The 22740-nt window shown below is 37.0% G+C and overlaps 1 protein-coding gene across 1 annotated transcript in view; it reads right to left on the bottom strand.

Moving 5' to 3' along the window:
* Positions 1 to 22740, bottom strand: part of unc5db (unc-5 netrin receptor Db) — a 392579-nt gene that overhangs the window by 163080 nt on the left and 206759 nt on the right. Inside the window, exons 3-4 of the mRNA XM_059338101.1 lie at positions 16194 to 16337; positions 13070 to 13173 (exon numbers count right to left, since the gene is read on the bottom strand). Coding sequence (XP_059194084.1) covers positions 13070 to 13173; positions 16194 to 16337 — 248 coding nt within the window. The remainder of the gene's footprint in view (positions 1 to 13069; positions 13174 to 16193; positions 16338 to 22740) is intronic.

Raw genomic sequence — 22740 nt, 5'->3', positions numbered from 1 at the left:
TTTACAGTGACATCTACTGTCATCTGAAGGTCTTGTGGTGTTCTACAAAGTGCATATCAGTTATTGATCAGTATTGAAATATTGAAAGACATTTTAATAGAGTTGGCAAGGGGTTCTCACAAGGAGAGTAGAACGAGTTTGTTATTAGTTACTGTGATGGATCGCATACAGCAATCTAATTTACCGAGCTCCTCACATCAAAGGCAGAAAAAATATATAAGAAAACAATTATTAAAGAAAACAAGAAAGTTGAGGTTAATAACTCATCTAACTACCTACAGAGCTATGTCACATGACTCGTTTTGTTTGCACAGCCATGTTGGAAGGAAAAACGTGAGCAAGCGTGAATGGCGAAAGTCGATTTCAAGCTATCAGAGTTCACTGCACATTTTAATTCCATGGCCTGAAATGCAATAATGCAAAACTTTATAAATTAAAAAAACATAATTGACCCTCATAATGCCCCCTGTGTGGTTGTTTGTAATTGTAGACTCATTCTGTATACAAAAGCGTTTTATAAACTTAAATGCTGTTTATTTTTTTCAACAAGGTTGTTAAAAAGGAGTACTTGTTGTCATGGTATATTAATTTAGCTGCCGGCTAGTTCGTTAGCTAGCACCATGCTGCACTGGTTACACAAAATGAGCTATTTCTGTGGCCTCCCTCCAGCCTGGCTAACACCAGACTAATCACAAATGAGATTAGTCTGGAAACCAACCGTTCATTTCTCCGTAGAGGAGGTGTGGTTTACGATCCTCCGGAGCCGTTTATTGGGTGCTACAAATGTCTATCAAAAGCGTCTGTAGGTAGCTCTTAGCCAATCAGATCAGTTATACCAGATGACGTAGTAGAGCAACAGAGATGGATGTTTGTTGTGTGTGTGTCTGTGAGAGAGTGTTGCTTGCTGCTATTGTCGTAGAATTAATTTGAAGATGTATTAAAATATCTGACATATAGCAGTTTAAATATGCATCAAATATGTTTTGATAAACACACAGAAATCTGACCAACAGTCACAGTCTCTTTACAGGAAACTTCTGCTTGATTGAGATATGAACAGCTCGGATTTGGGAAATCCCAAGTGTGCTCTGATATCAAGTGTTTTTCATAACAGGAAATTACAGGACGTTGAACCTTAGTTACACAGAAACAATGACACACGAACCTGCAAAGTAAAAAGAGAGAAACTGGGTGTTGTCTCTCAGTGTTGTTCTGACCGTTGGATGCGTTGTATCATCTGTTTTTAATATCTGCCAATTAAAATCCCGCACAAGGCTGTGATTCGAATCTATCTGTTCGTCAAGTGTTTTCTTTAAAGATTTTCTACAACACTATTAGCGGGGTTAGTCACGCTGCTACTAGCGGGGCTATTAGCGGCGCTAGTTGGTAGATTAGACTTTTCCCAAATCCTGTCGGAAGCAAGGCTAAAACATCTTTTTTGGTGGTGAAACAGGAGTGTAAAGTCAAACGGTGTTCTTCTTTTAAAATCAACTTTGGCTCTAAACTATTTAAAACACCATCGAGTTTCGTGTCTGCTGCAGCCATTTTGGATCCGTAAGAAAACTACAAAACTACAAGCTTCCATCTGCCGAGTATTACGTGTCATCGTCTTGCCGTCCCTCCCCGTTCTGTGATTGGATCCTAAAACAGGGCTAAGAAACCTCTCTGGTTTCCAGACTGCCTGGAGGCAGTATGGGTATACCCAGGCTAGCCTCCCTCACAAATCACTCCATAAACTTCAACTGGTCCAGAATTCAGCTGCCTGCATCATAACAAGAATCGCCTCCATCCACCACCACCGTGTCCTCCAACAGCTCCACTGATCCCCGGTTCACTTCCATATTCAATACAAAGTCCTCCTGGTAACTTTCAAGGCTATCCACAACCTCCTACATGTTGCCGCTCCCTCAGATCCTCTTCCTCCATACACCTGTCTGTCCCCTCCGCCCGTCTCACCACCATGGGGAGCAGAGCATTCAGCCTCTGGAACTCACTACCACCCCAACTCAGAAACATTGATTCACTCCCACATTTCAAATCATAACTCAAAACACATCTGTTTAAAACTGCCTACTCCCTCTGATGACAATTGCCCTGATCTCCAACCTATTGTCTTGTTCTTAATTTTGTGTATTTTATTGTTGTTTCTTTTTTCTATCTTTTTCATACGGTGTCCTTGAGTGCCAAGAAAGGCGCCTTCTGAATGAATGTATTATTATTATTATCATTAGTATTAAATCAAGACAAAAAAACACTCTTTTATTGATAGCAATGAGCTTTCCTACACCGTGGAAACAGTGAATGGATAAAGCATTAAGTTGTTTGATTTAACTAAAGCTCACTAACTAGCTTGCATGGGGAGCGTGTCTATGTTCCCCTCTTTGTATGAGACTGGGGAACATAGGACCCTTTTTTCCCCGCTTTTCCCAAAAAGGGTCCTATGTTCCCCGGTCTGTTACTTTTTCCACCATTACTGCCAAATTCCATGGCAAATAGGTCTAACCCTAACCTAACCCTAACCCTAACCCTAATAACCTAACCCTAACCCTAACCATATCCCAACCCTAACCCTAACCCAAATAACCTAACCCTAATAACCTAACCCTAAACCAAATAACCTAACCCTAACCCTAATAACCTAACCCTAACCCTAATAACCTAACCCTAACCCTAATAACCTAACCCTAACCCTAATAACCTAACCCTAATCCTAACCATATCCCAACCCTAACCCTAACCCGAATAACCTAACCCTAATAACCTAACCCTAATAACCTAACCCTAATAACCTAACCCTAAACCAAATAACCTAACCCTAACCCTAATAACCTAACCCTAACCCAAATAACCTAACCCTAACCCTAATAACTTAAATAACCTAACCCTAACCCAAATAACCTAACCCTAACCCTAAAAGGATGATATGATTTGTGGTGGGAATATACAAACATGAGTAATCCTATATCTAAAAATCCAAAATATGAACTGCAAAGTAACCAGAAAGTAGCTGCTGTGCAAATGTAAGTTTTGTGCTGCTTGAGCTAAGGTGGGCCATGTGACGGTAGGCCTGCTGGCCATGCTGAGAGTCTACCGGAAAGATTGATAGATTGCGGGGAACATAGGACCCTTTTTTCTTTTCCCCAAGAGGGGAACATAGGACCTGGGGAACATCGGAATAAAACCCTTGCAAGTGGATATTAGCTCTGGAGGTGCTGGAGCTAGCTAGCTAGCTACCGGAGCTAGCAGATATCAGCTCATATCATGCCATTATGTCAAGGCAAGTAGCACATACCAATCATTGCACAATCTAGGCTTTAGCTAAACTGGGTTGCAAAGACGATAGATGTGGAGGGTAAGTCCCACTGCAGTCAACATGGCAGAGTTTTAATTTTGGCTAATTGTGATCAGGTTTTCCATACAGTAACTATGGCATTACTCTGATTCCTTAATTCCAGAGGCTCGTATCCAATGACTACTTGCTGATGGTGCAACTGGTCAGTAAAACTGCTGCTGGGATGAAAATAGGATTGTGTAGCTCAAGGGGAGGGTTGTCTGCCTTTTTAAAATTGCATTTTAAAGTGTTATGTTTGTTGTTTATACAGGAGAACAGATGCTTTCTCAATTTTTTCAGACTGTTAATGAAATAAGCTGTAGATTTACAGCTTTTCTGATTTACATAAACATTAAATGCCCACTGCATACATTTTTCAATATTCTAAGTTGCTATTTTTGTAGTTTGATATTATATATTTGTATTAGAGCAAGTGTGAGTTCATTAATTCATTTGTTCTACAAACAAGTATTATGAGAATGGAATAATGGATTTAGTCATTTTCTAAAGTTCTCAAAAATGTGTTTTCTTGTCTGTGATGTTTGACTGTGCAAAATGATGTCTGTGCAGAGTTCCACTGTAGACAGATGTTTTCACATTTATCTGTTGGAGGGGCTAATTACTCCTCCAGTTTGTAGCTACTGGCCATTAAAAGACTCCCTTTGTAATCTTTTAATGTAAGTGATAGGGTGTGAAAGTCTGGAGTCCTCTCTCTGTCCAAAGTGCATTCCAAAGTTTATCTGAAGCTTCAGCTGTCTGTGTTACACATGCAGTAAACAACATCCAAAGTTAAATTTTTTAGTATTTGTTGTTGCTCTTATTCTTTCACTGGAAATGTTACACAAAAAAGAAAAGTCTGTTTGGAAGAGAAGTCTTTTTAATGACATTAAAAGCACATTAAGGAGGACAATTTAATGGACAGTATGAACAGGAGGAATGTTTTAAGTGGTTAAACTTCTGAAATTTAAAAATATTTACATATTTATTATGGATTCTTCAATAAGGAATAATAAGTACATGTTATTTAAGAATTTTGGACAATGCTGAATGAGTGAATTCTTTTAAGTCACTTCTCAAAACACATTTTTACAGACGTTTCATGTGATGTTGGTCTTTTTAACTTGTGTGGTATATATATATTTTATTTTATTTATTTATTTTCTTAATTTCTTCATTGTTGGTTTCTTATTTTTTCATGAGTTTTATTCATGCCTGTTCTGTCAAAGCCCTTTGTGAACGCTGTTTTTAAAGATGCTATATAATAAAGGTATTATTATTATTATTATAACGTAATTAAACTTTTTGGGTGAAAAAACATCAGATAATAATAATAATAATAATGCATCAGTTTTATATAGCGCTTTTCAAAATACACAAAGACGCTACAAATTACTTTTCAAAGCAGACTATTTCTATATGTCCAAAAAAAATGCAAAAAATGCAACTGAGAGTGAAATATGCACTGGAAAAACATCTCAAATGTCAAACTGACAGTATAATGAGAAATATAATTCCTAATCTGATGGAAAAAATGGCAGTAAATTCCATTATTGTCATAAATATATCTACTGTAGCACTTCTCTTGTGCTAATAAAGAGTTCCAGAGTCAGACTCTTGCTTAAATAAACTATTATTGTTACCTGATAATAAAAAATGATTCCACTGTGAGGGTTTGGAGACTCATTAGCTCAGCCTGACATCCTTGCTGACGACGGTGGTTTCTAAACACCTTTCAGAAGCGACTGCAGGCTCACTATCTGTTGGGTCTGTGTTGGGTTAGCTCCAGTCACATCCATCCTGCAGCTGCACCCTGAAACCTCACACTACCACACTCATAGACGCCAACTCAATATTTCATGGCGAGATGCTCATATTGACTGGGCTGAGGATATCTGCCTTGTGCTCTCTGCATTATTCACTCCATCTCTTTTGGCCGGGCTCATTTGTGTCGACAAAGGACGAGATGGTAGCTTGTGATTTGGTCCGTGCCGCTCAGATTCAACTATTTTTATCCCCACTGTGGATTCTGAGGTGGCGGAATGACATCAGTACTCCATTTCCATGTTGAATCATTTATAGAGCACTGGGTCGGAGGTTGACCTCCACTTAAATCTGTTCCCTGCACACATCAATTGCACATCCATTGTTCCGGCTGATTATCACTGGACCAAATATAGAATGAGACATTCTGCATTTGCAGAGGAATGTGCACTTGGTGACATTTTGCACTCAGACATTTAAATGCTATACTTTCCCCACAAGTCAGTCTTTCAGGTTGGTCTCATATCTATTCTCCATCTCATTAGGAGCAGCTGTTGAAGTCGCCACCAGTTATCTAACTGTTAAAAGTACTCAAAGCATTTTCACATTGACATTGAATATTGTATCTTTTAAGGAGTTTCCATTGGTCTGGGCTGGTCTGCTTTAGTGTGTCACACCAAGCCAAGTTATGTTTTCACTACAACTTTACCAACTAGATCTCCAACCTAAACGACAGAATACTTAGGGCCTCGAGGCAATCTCCCCAGCACTGGTCCCATACAGCAATATCTGTAGGGACCAGTGCTGCACTACTGTTATACTGTGGATTTCTTCTTCTTCCTCTTCCGGACGCAATTTCGTCCCGCTACTAGTCCTACAACTTGAAGAGTTGCAGGACAAATTATATATCAAAACGTGCGGTTTGATCGGGATCGGTGTGCTATTACTTTTCTCAACGGAATATTAATTTTTCGCCGGGACAGGTGCCAGTTAATTCTATTGATTGCTTTGATCTGATTGCCTTTGATCTTTGATGTGATTACAGTTACAGATAATTGTATGTCTTTTTTTGGTAATTCTGTGTCTTTTTTGGTAATTCTGTGTCTTTTTTTGGTAATTTTGTGTCTTTTTTTGGTAACTCTGTGTCTTTTTTAAATAATTTGTGTCTTTTTTTTGGTAATTTTGTGTCCTTTTTTTGGTGATGATTTCAAAGTTCTGGAAAAGTCTCATGTTGCATTGCAACACTCCCACATGTATTCTTATGCATTTCATTGGCCAACAGACTGAAAATAGGTGGAAAAAAAACTACAAATACTACAAAACGACAGATATATCATATTGCGTGCAATCAGTTGCCTCAATTTTATTGAGTAGCTGATAAAAAGTTAACCGATTTGAGAGCTTTCAAATCAACTCAGTATTTTTAAGTGTAACAATGTTGCACTGATTGAATTAAGTAATATGCAGTATTATTTTTTGAATGTAATACCATAGTAAAGTATAGTGTACATCAGTAGCCATTTATTTAAAAAAAATTAAAAACCTATCTTTTTTCAACAGCATTCGGTTGAACTGTGTGTGTGGTTGTGGGAGTGGGTGCACATGTGTGAATAAGTAAATGTGTATGTGGTGAATATGGCATAGCTTGTCTACCTGCACTCTTCAATTAATTTGTAATTGATTTTTTCTAATTTTGTTTGTTTTTGTTTGTTTGTTTTCTGTTGTCTTGTTTTGTTTTTTAACTGTACTTATGTATATCCATTGTGAAGCACATTGAGTCTGCCTTGTGCATGAAATGAGCTCTATAAATAAAGTTGAATTGAATAAAATTGAAGTAATACTGCAAACATTTTACTGTAACTCCAGCTCCACATCAGAGTGAGGCAGCGTGTGACCTGAGTCCAGACGGCCAGAGGACAGCTGGCAGTGGAAGGTCAACGGAGACACGTTGAAGCCTTCAGCTCTAATGAAGCGACGGCCTGTCAGATGCTCCACCAACAACAGATACATGCTGCAAGCTTCCATTGACCATGATCACATGCATCATGCTCTAGACAGACACTAACTAAACTGTGTTCATGCTCAGCTGCTAAAGTACTCTAACCCAGCTGCAATGGTGGAATGTATCTAAGTACATTTATTTAAGTACTGTACTTAATTAAGAATAAATAAGAGGTACTTTACTTTATTTTAGTGATTTCTTCTCTTGCCACATAATTTTTCATGGGATTATATTTGGTATAATAGTCCATAAACGGCTGCCATATTGTGTCAAATATATTTATCTTATCTCTCAGGGTGAATTTTATTTTTTCTAACTGCAAATGTTTCATTATATCATTCATTAAAGCTTGATAGACTGGAGGAATTTTGGAGGATATGTAATAATACTTATATAATAATTTGTCTGCATTATGTACTGTTACTTTCCATACTAAACATTTTTAATGGAGGACTTTACTTGTATGGTATTAGGTTTTTTTTTTTACTTTCTGACCAAAATGACAGATATGCTAAACAAGGAAGCCCCACACTGCAAAAAAGCCAACTTGTATTTTTTGGCCTAAAACAGTGATTTAAGTTGGTAAAACTTGGAAATATAAATTATTGACATTTAGGGCAATAATGTAAGTTAGCACAACAAAGGAAGCCAGTTGTCTGCTCAAAAACAAGTTGGTGAGTTGTTGTTACTTATATCTTTAAGTTGGGGTTCACAACAAGGGACAATAGTTCTGATAACTCTTATTTCTTTGTTGGGAAATTCAGTCATTAGCGAAAGCTAGCGGCTAACTGATGCTAGCGGCTAACTGATGCTAGCGACTAACTGACGCTAGCGGCTAACTGATGCTAGCGGCGCTGCTTGTTACAGCTACAAGAGTAGCCATTAGCATATCAATGCTAACTCAAAATTGTGGTTGCAACATTAGCTGACATTTCATAGCGGCGTTACAATCGTGCCAATTCAGCACATTGCAGAAGTTAGCAGAAGTAAGGATTAAAAGTTATTACAATGTAAAATTATAAGTTAGTACAACTTACAGTTGAGTTGACAAAAATCTGAATTCAGAGTTGAGCAAACTCAAAAACAAAACTTAAAATATTTAGTTTAATTTGTCCAACTTAAAATTTTATCGAAGTTTGTTGCCTTGAAATTTTGAGTTCACCCAACTTTTCTTGTTTTTTTGCAGTGCAAAGACCAACCAGTACTGATTATCTACTGATGTAGATGATCACAAACCTGGATGATATTAGAGTTTTGTGTAGAGGGAGATAAATAATCAGTGTGCACATCATTATCATTATGATCCTCAACAGGATTCCAGGTTGATATCCTCCATGCAATGATGTAATTCCCTTTAATGACTTTTCTGTCTTCCTGCACAGTAGGAGGTGTTAATTGATCAAACTAAAGAATCCGGTAATAGAAAGTTTAACACCCCCCTACTCTCTCCCCTAAATCATTCCCAGAAACCTTTCCCTGCTCTGACCCACTTTCAGCCAGATGTTTCTCAGTGGGAACTCACACTAACACTTGCCAGGTTAATGACTGCACTTACATCTACGCTTTGTTTCATTTTGATTGGAATCTACACACATTTAATCTGAACTATGCACTGTAATAAATGATTCTAGTCTATATTTCATTTTACTTAATATATTTGATAAAATGTATTAAATATAAATGCGTCCTTGATTTTGAGGCAGTTGTTTAAGTAACTTTAATATAAAAATGTTTGAGATAGAATCTACTTATTTTGATCACATTAAATATAATCTTTATGTGTATGTAATTCTAAATCAAGAGAATTTTGAATGAATCCAACACAATAGAATTAGTCCGTTTTTAATTGACAGGCACTTCCTGTTTACCCATTTAGGCCTAAAACGCCTGGAAAAAATGCCTGCAAAACCTTTGTGCAATTTTAAAATAAATATATATATATATATTAATCGCATATATATATATATATATATATATAATAAATAGAAATTGTATGTCTTTTTTGGTAATTCTGTGTCTTTTTTGATAATTTTGTGTCTTTTTTTGGTAATTTTGTGTCTTTTTTTTGGTAATTTTGTGTCTTTTTTGGTAATTCTGTGTCTTTTTTGGAATTTTGTGTCTTTTTTTTTTATAATTTTGTGTCTTTTTTTGGTAATTCTGTGTTTTTAATTGACAGACACTTCCTGTTAAGTTGTTATGAACTCAACTTGTAACATAGTTAGATTTAATAAATAATATTGCGTGCAATCTGTTGCCTCAATTTTATTGAGTAGCTATTGTTTATCTTTTTTTACAAGCACAAAAGGGATAAATATATTACATGTTTGATCAGCTCCATAAAGATGGATATTTATCATCTGTTTAGCACAACTTTTCTGCTTTTGAGTTCTTATTATTAGTGTTGTATCAGACATGAAAAGTAATCTGATTACTATTTTTTGGCATTTCTCTGGAATGCTGCAGTCCTCAAACTTACTTAAAATTTCTTCACTTTGTCATTATAGCTTCCCTACAAAGTCTAACTGCAGTAACTCCGCAAAAGGTAAAACTGAAAAAAAATATATTTTTTTTTCAGTATTTTAACTGGCCACGGGATATGACTGTCATTAACTTGCATTGCAGCGAAATTCGTGTCAGTTTCACAGGAATTAGAGTGATTCCGTGGCTATTCCACGGATTTTGAGTTAAGCAAATCCGTGGCTATTTCACGGATTCCTGTGAGACCAGGTTAGTTTTTTCTATTATCAGTTAATTACTTTCTAGTAACTATGAAATTTTAGGTGGAGGCTTTAAATAAGCCCATCTGGGTTTTCTGGCTCTCCCTGCACTTTACATTATATGTTAGCTTTGTCATTTTATGTAACTCTAACTGGGCAAATAAAATAAACCTAAACCTAAACCTAAGAATAACGATTTAATAACGATTCTCTGCTCCAGTTATTCTCAACCTTGGGGTCGGGACCCCAATTGGGGTCGCGAGATGATTTCTGGGTGTCGCCAAATCATTTTGGAAGTCAGCTCTGTCTCCACTGTGTTAAAGTGTTCATGTGCTAATGTGTTTTTGGTCATTTTTGTGTCTTTTTTTGGTCAATTTGTGTCTTTTTTGGTCATTTTGTGTCTGTTTTTGGTCATTTTGTAGCTTTTTTCGATCATTTTGTGGTCAATTTGTGTCTTTTTTGGTCATCTTTCCCCTTTTTTTGGTCATTTTGTATCTTTTTTTGGTCATTTTGTGTCTTTTTTGATCATTTTGTGTCATTTTGTGGTAAAATTTGTTTCTTTTTTGGGTAATTTTGTGTCTTTTCTGACAAATCCCAAAGTATCAAGTTGTTACTTTCCAAGGAGTCTCTGGCTTGAAGCTGACTGTTACACTCAGGAGGTCAGAATGGACCTTTAAACTGATAGCAAAGGACTTAGATTAAAAGTAACAATAAAATATATATAAATGCACAGACAGGGAGATGTTTTAGTTGTTGTCTGCTTCATTATTTGTCCAAAATTTGTCGTATAAACTGAGTTTGTATGATCTGAACTGTGAGATTGTGTTCAGTGAGACAACATGCATGTTAAATTGGGGGTCGCGACTCAAAAAGGTTGAGAACTACTGATCTATAGACGAGGCCAGAGTCCTTCCTATCACTGTAATAACGCACAAATGGAGCAGCCTTCAGAGTGCAGCTGTGCGTCATTGCGTAATTGGACTAGTGGTCGACCGATATGGGTTTTTTAATGCCGATACCGATTATTTTGACATCAGTCTTAACCGATCCCTGATATGTTCTGCCGATTTTTTTGGGCCGAATCTTGAAGCTGATATTGTCTTTTCTCCCTCCATTTACATGATAAAAATGACACAATGATAACAAATGTTCCACAAGTCTCTATTCAAACAAAAAAAGAAACGTTTATTAACCCTTTATCGGGCGAAGAACCATATTTGGTAACTTCAGTGGATATCAAAATGGGGTCCCCATGTCTCTCTGTGAGGTCGTAGAACCACATGAATTTGTAATATTTAGAGAAAAAAGTTGTAAATTTAGTAGATTAAAGTGGCAAATCTACAAGAAAAAAAGTTGCAAATTTAAGAGATTTAAAGTGGCAAATCTGTAAAAAAAGTTGCAGATTTACGAGAAAAAAGTGAAAAAAACAACTTTTTTTTCTCATAGATTTGCCACTTTAATCTAGTAAACTTTTTTCTCAAAATATTTTTTACACATTCTGGCAGTATGTAATATCCTCAAATATTCTCTAGGGTTGAAATTTGGAATTTGCAAGTATTTCAATGAGTACCCTATTAACCCATTAAGGCCTAAAGCGCCTGGAAAAAAATGCCTGTAAAACCTCTGGGCGATTTTCAAATGACCCCCTAAAACCTGAAGTTTTTCTGGAAATTCAACACCTACTAAATAATAGATTTTTCAGCCTCTGTAGCAGATAAAAATGAAATTCAAAAAGTATTTGAGAGCTTATACCCGTGGCTTTCATACGAAGTTGTCCAAACCTTCAATAAAGTTTTTTAAAAAATCAACAAACTCAGCAAATGTTACATTTGTCTGAATAAAAAATCATATGCATGATAATACATGCCCATTAGCAAGATGCTAACATGGTATGACCATTGGAAGAACAAGACATAGTTCTCATTAGCCTACTGTGATAAAAAAATAAAATAATAATAATAATAAATAATAATAATAATACATTTTATATATTGCACTTTTCAGGGCATAAAGTAATATAAGACATAAACAGTCATGATTTCTTATATCATCAACACAATCACCACCACTGCCATCCTCGTCCACAGTCTTGTCACCTCCCGGATTGACTACTGCAACTCCCTGCTCTTTGGTGTCCCCAACAAAACCCTCCAGAAACTGCAGCTCCTCCAGAACTCTGCCGCACGCATCATAACCCGGACTCCCACCATTCATCACATCACCCCCATCCTGCAAGAACTCCACTGGCTTCCAATAAAACACCGGATCAACTTCAAAATACTCCTCATCACCTTCAAAGCGCTTCACAACCTGGCTCCACCATACATCTCGGACCTCCTCCACGTCTCCACTCCTGCCCGCTCACTCCGCTCCTCCTCCACCCTCCAGCTCTCTGTCCCTCCTGCCCGCCTCGTCACCATGGGCAGTAGAGCCTTCAGCCGCTCTGCTCCCCGGCTCTGGAACAATCTCCCTCCTGACCTCCGCACCATTGACTCTTTGCCACTTTTCAAATCCAGACTCAAAACTCATCTGTTCAGACAAGCATACACCACCTAGTCACCCACTCACCATCTCAATACTGTTCGATGTTTTATTTTGTTGCCACTGTTTTTAAATTATTTTATGCTTTTTTGTAAAGTGACCTTGGGTGTTTTGAAAGGCGCTTATAAATAAAATGGATTATTATTATATTATTTATCAATTATTATTATTATTATTAATATTAATATATTATTAATATTATTATTATCTCCAGATGGCCACAAATCTGTCTGTTCCTCGGTGAAAATATGTCGTCTAAAAACATATTCCTCATCCATAAATCTGGTCGATTGGTTCCGAGGGTTCAAAGTCGGATCAGCAATAAAATCATCGGCGCTGTTTTCATCAGATCTCTTCCGTCACTTCCTGCTGAGCTCCTCCGCTATAGTCGTCTTCCTCCATGATTTAAAGTTCTGGAAAAGTCCCATGATGCATTGCGACACTCCCACATGTATTCTGATCATGATTCTGATGCATTTCATTGGCCAAGAGACAGAAAATAGGTGGAAAAAAATACAAATACTACAAAATGACATATCCGCTGTCCCGGCCTTAATGGTAGAGTGACGCAACAGCGCTCCTGGTTTTAATGGTAGAAATGCGGTAATGCTTTCCCGGCGTCAATGGGTTAAGGGTTAACAAAACAAACAAACATATTAACGGGAGTATAAACTGCTGCTCCTGCAGGAGAAGAGGAGCGAGTAGAGGGGGCCTTACCTCCGCCACAGGCACTCCCTCTGGAGGGCGACAGTGCAGAACAATCATCCCATTGATTGGCACCTCCTTCCCCTGGGGGTCCTGCTCAAAGTTTTTCCTCAGGTCTGTGTGGGGAGATAAGAGGCATCAAGTGTCAAGTGTTATGGTCAGCTTGGTCTCAATCCTCCACAGCAGCTAACACGCTAACCTGCCCCCGGCTCTGCACGCCATAACCTTCAACAGCCTCCAGCCGGTCTCGGGTGGAGAGGATCCCATGGCCCTGTGCTACGTAATCTGTTGACAAGGTGATCTGGAGGATACACTGGATGGAAGACGTGCAGCAGGACTGCTCTGATCTACTGGGCATGCATACACTGCAAAAATCATCAAGCTTACCAAGTGTTTTCTTCTTATAACTAGCAATAGTGTCTAAATTATATTGTTTTGAGTATAATTTACCTACTGAGCATAGCTTTATGTGCTTATTTAATTATTATGTGCTTATTTAATCATCTTATTGTTTAAAAACTTGTTTTTAGGATTGACATCGTGAGCTTTTTCATGCTTTTTTAAAATATTTAACTGTTGAATATGGTGAGCTGTTACCTAAAATATCATTATTATATTAAAATTAGGGCCGGGACTTTAACGCATTAATTAAGATGAATTAATTACACAAATGTACTCTCTGTTTTATGGTGCACCGCCAGTAGCACTAGCAGTACCAGTAGTAGTAGTAACTTAAAGTCTTTTTGGAGGGTTTGCGTCTGCAGCCCAGTCAGCTAGAATATGTGCCATCATAAAGCAGGAACATGCAAATCACATTAGGAATGTAACATAAAATGATTTCCTGTAGTTACACAGATGAAATGTCTTTTTTTGATAATTTTGTGGTCAATTTGTGTCTTTTTTGGTAATTTTGTTTCTTTTTTTTGGTAATTTTGTGTCTTTTTTGTCATTTTGTGTCTTTTTTTGGTCATTTTGTTTCCTTTTTTTGGTCATTTTGTTTCTTTTTTGGGTGATCTGAACTGTGAGATTGTGTTCAGTGAGCGGGGGTCGAAGACAACATGCATGTTAAATTGGGGGTCGCGACTCAAAAAGGTTGAGAACTACTGCTGTAGGATAATGAGAAAAGGATCTAAATATATTAATCTCACTCTGTAGTCGTGCCTCAGTTCAGCTGGCAGGTATAAGTGCAAAGCAAGTGCAAACACAATTTTATGCAAATCCGAGCAGATAAGGATTTTGACATCACATCATCATCATCTGAGAACTTAAATTCCTACATTCTTCAAAGGACAAGAAAAGACCTCTTTGATTTCTTGATGTTTAAATATGATTTCTGTCAGCTTTCCCTTCAGGGCTACATTAAAAAAGTACAAACATTAAGATCAACACAGAGGAGAGCTTTTAGATAAGTTATAACACTGTTTGGAGGCAATATTGGATTGGGACATGTCTGGCTGTGAATAGCTGATTGTGTCCAAACCTGATTAGACAGCATTCGTTTTTAGAAATAGATTATTTGACCACCTATAAATCTGATTCGTTTTCTCTGTGAGGGGTCAGCATGGGCCAGATATAGAGCAGATGTGTATACTGGAGCTAAATAAACAAAAAGAAGAAAAACCAGAGCCTACACTGTAAAAAATGTCTGTAGATTTTACGGTAAAAAAAACTGCTAAACCATGACTGTAAAAGACGTAAAATGATAAAAGGGTTAATTCAGTTTCAGTAACAATGAAACACCGTTAATGTATATATCAGCCAAAACAGTCTTTTTTACAGTTTTGTTTTTTGAAACATACATTACTCCACTGTAAAATACACTGAAATGTATATTTAATGTAATATATATACAAGTCATCACTGTAATTTTTGCATTTATCTTTTGAAAAAAAAACTTTTTCTCACTGTTAAATGTACTAAACATCACATCTCCAACAGAAACATTCTGTATTATTTAATGGTAAAATGTTTAATTAATGCGGCATTAATGAAAAGTATTTTCTTGTCAATTATATGGCAGAACAGCGTTTCCTTTGATGGAAAAACTTTTTATTTTTTACGTTAAAATGTGGAATAAAATGGCAATCTTTAATGTGAAATCAACAGTGCTAATATCTTTTTACCGTAATATTAAAAAAAGTTCTACCGTATTTATTACGGTAAAGTTCTGGCAACCACAGCTGCTTAATATATTTATAATATAAAAATGTTTGAGATAGAATCTACTTATTTTGATCACATTAAATATAATCTTTATGTGTATGTAATTCCAAATCAAGAGAATTTTGAATGAATCCAACACAATAGAATCAGTCAGTTTTTAATTGACAGACACTTCCTGTTAAGTTGTTATTAACTCAACTTATAACGTAGTTAGATTTAATTAATAATATTGTGTGCAATCTGTTGCCTCAATTTTATTGAGTAGCTATTGTTTATCTTTTTTTTCGGTGTGCAATCAACCAATCCAGTCACGTCAAAGGTCTGGAGAAGGTGTTTGCTATTTGCCGTTTCCATGGTTTCCTTCACCGCTATGTAGAGATTATAAAGTCCATACCCATTTTTATTCACTGGCTTTAAACTCAACATGAGCCTTTGCTCTGTTTTATTTTTTGTTTTTATTTGTTCTTTGTGGTTTTTTAAAATTAAGATTAATTTTAAAATTGAGATTAATTTTAAAACCCACTTTTATTTACTGTTTTTTTGTTTTACCCAGCATGAGACTCGCTCTGTTTTAGTTGTTTTTGCTTGTTCTTTGTTTTAATTGTTTTTATTGCTGGTCTGTCCTGCCATGTACAGCACTTTGTATCAGCTAACGCTGATTAAAGGGCTCTATAAATAAAGTTGATTTGATTTGATACAAAGTAAAGCATATTAAGATCATAACTCATATACAACAACTTCCTTACTTACTACTAATAATCAATAATTCTGAGGTTATTGAGGGAAAACTCTTAGTTAATGTCTTACTGGTTGTATAATAAGGCCATGCAGAATAAGACATTAATAACTACTTAATAATGACTCATTAAGAGCCAATATGTTACTGATTTGCATGCTAATAATCAACTAATTGATGTTGAATATGTGTTCCCTAATCTAACAGTTGCTACAGTTATAATCCCTCCGGACTCACAGGCGATGCGGACGGTGGCCTTGCGGCTCTTGGAGGTGCCCAGGTGGCTCCAGGCCACACAGAGACACCAGTAGTCCTCCGGCCCGTGGAAGTCCTCCACCTGCTGACGGGACACGTTGATCATCACCTCACGCACCTTCAGCCCTGGGACGACAGAGAAGACAAGATCGTTAAAGTCTATACACACAAGTAGGTTTTAGGTTTTAGGTTTTAGGTTTTATTTATTTGCACAGTTAGAATTACATAAAATGACAAAAATAACATATAGTGTAAAGTGCAGGGAGAGGTAGAAAACCCAGATGGGCTTATTTAAAGCCTCCACCTAAAATTCCATAGTTATTAGAAAGTAATAAACTGATAATAGAAAAAAAAACAAATGTATAACATCAACAAGTTATAATGACAATAACAAAAACAATTAAAAACAAAAATGTTAAAAAAGTGCATTTGTGTGTGAATTAGAATGTTAAAACAGCAGTTAAATGAGCTTTTAGACATCTTTGAAGCATTTTACAGAGATGGAGTCCTTTGCCAGATGGGAAAAGGTTTTTATTCCATAATTTGGTCCCTAAATTGAACAATAAATTGACCTCTGCATGTCAGAAATCTTGGAGGATGAAGATCTAAAGATTGACGTGTTGAATAAGAGGTATGTTAGATACTCATCTCTCTGCACTGGCTCCCAGTCGCAGCCCGCATCACATTCAAAATTAATTTACATTACAATTTGACAAGATTATCTGCTGTAGCGGAAAAATCTGCCGAAAAAGGGACACAAGATATACAATTGTTGGTTGAAATCTGTATGAAGGATGTTTTATTTTATTTTATTCATTTATTTTATTTTTATTCTTCAGCCCGACTGTCAGCATATAAATTCCACTGTATTTACTCTTCCTGTAAGTCGCTTTGGATAAAAGCGTCTGCTAAATGACTAAATGTAAATGTAAATTTTCAAACTATTCTTTGTACATATTTTCCAGTATTATGCTTTGATGTTTAATTTCAATCGAAATTTAATCAAAATTACTTTATTTCATCTCCGAGGGTAAATTCAGTTAGTCTGTTCGTTTTTTTTGGTCCATAAAGGTCTGTGTTTAGGGACCAGTCCAACTTATTATCCAGGTATACACCTAGGTACTTATAACATGTCCACCCCACAGGTATTCACTGGCTGAAGAGGGGGCTTGAACCTGTAGAAATCTATGATAATTTCCTTAGTCTTTGAGGTGTTCAGGAGGAGATAGTTCTTGTGATACACGCCACAATAGCAGTGTCTTCCGAGTACTTCTGGATGTGGCAGGACTCAGAGTTGTATTTGAAGTCTGCTGTGTACAGTGTGAACAGGAATGGAGCCAGAACAGTGCCTTGTGGAGCCCCTGTACAGTGTGAACAGGAATGGAGCCAGAACAGTGCCTTGTGGAGCCCCTGTGCTGCTCATTAATGTCCCAGAAACACAGTTCCCCATGTGAGAATTTATCAGCAGTCAGGTAAAAGTCCTTTGAAAACCTGCAGGAAGTCACAGTTGCAGCCGTGGCAGAAGAACAGAGAGCAAAAATCCAAATGTGTCTTTGTATTTATATGAAAAAACATTTATTTTTAAAATCCTTTTGTTTGAATGTTACAACTAGATGTGATGTCTCCTGGCTTCTAGGATTATTATCAGGGGTTAAGGCACAGACTAGGTGAACAAAAAGTTTTTAGATTTTGCGAGCTCATTAAAAAAATCATGAGATGACCCACTTTAAAAGTATGAGAACACGCATCAGGCACACAACACAGTGTGACTCCGTCTGCAACAAGAGTCTGCAGGCATACTGGTGACTTTATATCAATAATTACACATCTTCGTAGTTTAGTGTGACAACATGTCTTTATTGTTTCATTTTCATACTAACTGCAGCTACAGCTGATGCAAACGTCGTCAGTTTTGATTGAAATTTGACCTGATGTCAAAAAATCAGAGAATTAACTTATAGTCTAGATGGATTTCAGAATAAAGGCCTTCTGTAAGAAGTGAGGAGCATTTATGGGTACAAGTCAGGAACCGGCCTACCTTACATATTTCAAGGGTGCTGAGTCCAAAAAAAATGGTTCCCAAGCGAAATTTTTAGTTTTTCACCTTCTAATTTGTATCAAATGGCCACCAAATTGCCCATCTTGCACAGTCATTGGACCATTTCCCCTTAGTTTTTTTGTAAGTAGGCAATCAAAGATGAGGAAATTAAGTTTCTGGATCTATAGTCTAGGGTCAGAGCAAGGACATAGTGGAGGCTCAGTGGCTTTTATATATATATATATATATGCAAAATACCAACTGGAACATTTAAAAGTGAAATTGATTGAATATTTATGTCGGCCTTAAAAAAATGACACAAATAATGCTTAATTTCACCTTAAAAGTTGGTATTTTGCATATATATATACATATGCATAAAAAAGACACTGAGCCTCCACTATATCCTTGCTCTGACTCTAGACTATAGATCCAGAAACTTAATTTCCTCATCTTTGATTGCCTACTTACAAAAAAAACTAAGGGGAAATGGTCCAACGACCAACAGCCGCCATTTTGATATGCAAATGAGAAGGTCAAAAACTCAAAATTTCGCTTGGGAACCATTTTTTTTTGCATTCAGCACCCTTGAAATAAGTAAAGTAGGCCAGTTCCCGACTTGTACCCATAAATGCTCCTCACTTTCACTTTTTGGACAATTCCGTCTAGACTATTATTACAATCCATCCTGAAGGGGACATAAATGTCTGTAGACATTTTCAGCTCAATCTTTCTTGTAGTTTCCATCCTAAAATTATTGCAAAAACATGGTTCAGGACCTTTTGGTTGCACTAGTCAGGTTCAGCTGTGTCAGGTCTTATAGATTTCCAGACTGGGTTCAGGCCTTTTTCAGCACATTTAACAGCTAACAGAAAAAAACGGAAGCAGGAAAGCCCTGCATTGTAAATAAGGGTACCTACAGAATCTGTAATCAATACCTCGATATAAACTCGTGTCAGTGATCAATGGGTATTACGGGATTAGTTATGCATAAATCCTTAGAAAAAGGCTGACACACTTCCTAAATCAGAGCATTCTCCTCGTCTCTACTGCGCTCTGAGAGCATCACGAAGGAAATTGGCATAAACACAGCCCCCCGGGGCTCTACTCCATGTTTTGAGCGCTCAAAGCTGCTAACAAGAGGAAAGCTAAATCAGCTGTAGCGGAATTAGCATTAATAATTGGAACTACACTTAATCACTTCAAACAGCATATGTAGGTTTGCTGTGCAAGCGACACAAGGACAATATACCATATTATGTAACACAAAAGGCGTGAAAACAAATCTTTTTGCAGACTGCTCTTATTCTCTTGAATGCTTTTAGAAGAAGAAAAAACATTATTTGAAAATCCTCTTAGGCAACATGCTGCCCTCAGTTGGATATTTTTGTCATCCTGTCATATCGCTTTAGATGGGTATACAGCAATGATTTTTTTTTTATCTGAGTCATGGGTTTAGAGCCTGTCATGTGTGTTTTCTCATCACTCCTCAAAGCCTTTTGCAGCCTGCAGGCCTTATACCCACAGCTGGATTAACCCTGGAGTCACCAAAAGCTCCAAATCATGACTTCTTCACCACATCCAGACTAGAAAACAAAGCAGCGTGGAGCCCTACTGTACATTTACCTCTAAAGTTCTGGCTGTAAACTCCATGAGGCCAGTTTCAGTTTGATGATGATATACCAAGTAAAACTGGAGACAAGCTCAAATAGATTTAGTATCAAATGATAGAACTGGATGGAACCCTCTTATATGTTATATGTATATATGTTATATTATACATTTGTTCGCATATGCAACATTTCAAATTCTTTCTAAAGGACAAAAAGTGACACAAAATGAGCAAAAAAAGACAAAAAGACAAAAAAAAGACACAAAATGACTAAAAAAAGACACAAAATGACCAAAAAAACATAAAATTACCAAAAACGACACAAAATGACCAAAAAAAGACACAAAATGAGAAGACAGAACGACCAAAAACCCACAGAAGACACAAAATGACTAAAAAGACACAACAACAGATACAAAATGACCAAAAAACACACAAAAAGACACAAAATGACCAAAAAAAGACACAAAATGACTAAAAAAAGACACAAAAAGACACAAAATGACCAAAAAAAGACACAAAATGACTAAAAAAAGACACAAAAAGACACAAAATGACCCTAAAAAAAAGACACAAAATGACCAAAAAAAAGACACAAAATGAGAAGACAGAACGACCAAAAACCCACAGAAGACACAAAAAGACACAAAATGACTAAAAAGACACAACAACAGATACAAAATGACCAAAAAACACACAAAAAGACACAAAATGACCAAAAAAAGACACAAAATGACTAAAAAAAGACACAAAAAGACACAAAATGACCAAAAAAAGACACAAAATGACTAAAAAAAGACACAAAAAGACACAAAATGACCCTAAAAAAAAGACACAAAATGACCAAAAAAAAGACACAAAATGAGAAGACAGAATGACCAAAACCCCACAGAAGACACAAAAAGCCACAAAATGACTAAAAAAAGACACAACAGATACAAAATGACCAAAAAATACACAAAAAGACACAAAATGACCAAAAAAAGACACAAAATGAGAAGACAGAATGACCAAAAACCCACAGAAGACACAAAAATCCACAAAATGACTAAAAAAGGAACAAAATGTACTAAAAATATACACACAAAAAAGACATGAAAATGATTAAAAAATTGACAAATTAGCCCTAGACTCATAGAGTTAAGGGTACGGGATGTGATGTGCTGGGGACTGAAAAAGACCAATAACCAACCCCGCCCCCCCTGACTCTGCTGCTCTGGTGCATCCACTCTGTCTGATAAATAACACTTTAATCTGACATGCTCTTACTACTAAGTCAAACAGCCTCACACTGCGGCTGCACAGCTTGTGAAGCGCTGAGAAGACTTCCCAATGAATACCAATTATACCCAGTGAATGGCAGCGGGGCTGTGGCGCTGGATCCCTGCTGGCGCTCCTGGTAAAATTAAGAAATGGAGAGCATTTCGTGGCGGGCGGTCTCCTCTGTGTAGGGGAATAAATGACAACAACAGAAAATTGGGCTTCTTCCTTTTTGTCATAGCAAAACACGGTTGACAAGTTGTGAAGAGCTGATACAAATGAGGTAGTTTGTCTCAATATGGTGCAGAGCAGCGTGTTGCTGACCGGAGGAGTTTAAACAGTGATTGACAGACATGGAGGAAGAAGAGGAAGAAACAAAGCAGCAGCTAGATGCTTGGTGCTTTCTAGTCGCAGCCCCTGTAGAGCAGCTATTCTCAACCTTGGGGTCGGGACCCCAATTGGGGTAACAAGATGATTTCTGGGGGTCACCAAATCATTTTGGAAGTCAGCTCTGTCTCCACATGTGTTCATGTGTTAATGTGTTTTAGTCTTTTTGGTCACTTAATGTCTTTTTTGGTCATTAGGGCCTCAATCGCACCGAGCACTGGTCCCATACAGCAATAGCTGTAGGGACCAGTGCTCGGGGCGAAGCTACTAGTCCTACATCTTGAAGAGTTGCAGGACAAATTATATATCAAAACGTGCGGTTTGATCGGGATCGGTGTGCTATTACTTTTCTCTACAGAATACGAATTTTTCGCGACGTGCATTGAAATGAATGGGACGGCCGACAAAAAATGAGCGAAAAAGAACAATAATTGGAGATTTTCAGACGTCTACTTCTCCGGCATAATTTCACCTAGAGACTCCATTTAAACTTTAAACAGTAGACACAAGTCTTGTGTATCGGTGTATTAATCCACGTTTCGATAGGTCATATAGTTTTTTATCAATCCCTGTTCAATGACCATGATCATTTTTGGAGAAATTCTGAGATTATAATGGGTGTGTATTGCACGGAATGTTCGTGTCAGAGTGTGTGACATCATCACCAGAGTGTAGAGGGAGAGAAGAAACTGTCAAAAAATACATTTTAAAACTGCGCTCCAGGCCGCAAATTCCACTCTACAGAAATAATTTATACATAGAAATGTAGGAAAATTTGTCTTCTCACTCACAATCCTCTGGTAAAGCTGTGAGTTATAGTTTGGGCATACAACGCAGAGATGCGCCACCAAAACCACCAACAGCCTCATTGGGTCCCATATTAAAAACGCAGGGAGATTTCTAAAAAAAGGAAGATGGAACAGTTTTTTTAGATCGCTCTAACAAAGCTATTTTTCCATTTTGCTTAAAAAAAAAAACATATGTAGACGTTCAGGAAGAACTCAGGACGCTCAAAGTGAAGTCGGATCAATGATAGGTATTATGGTTTTGCCAAAAATGCTTTCTGTTCTAGACCAGAAATTCCAGTCCACCTCTGGCTGCTGTCACTCTTTCATTAACAGGTGTCAGTTAATTCTGTTGATTGCTTTGATCTTTGATGTGATTACAGTTACAGATACACACACACACACACATGCACTTAAGTGCACACACTCCTCACACATGCATTCATA

The sequence above is a fragment of the Centropristis striata genome, chromosome 7 (assembly GCF_030273125.1).
Source record: "Centropristis striata isolate RG_2023a ecotype Rhode Island chromosome 7, C.striata_1.0, whole genome shotgun sequence".
In the NCBI taxonomy this organism is placed as follows: Eukaryota; Metazoa; Chordata; class Actinopteri; order Perciformes; family Serranidae; genus Centropristis; species Centropristis striata.
The sequence above is the reverse complement of the archived record's forward strand: the minus strand, read 5'-3'. Positions and strand labels throughout refer to the sequence as shown.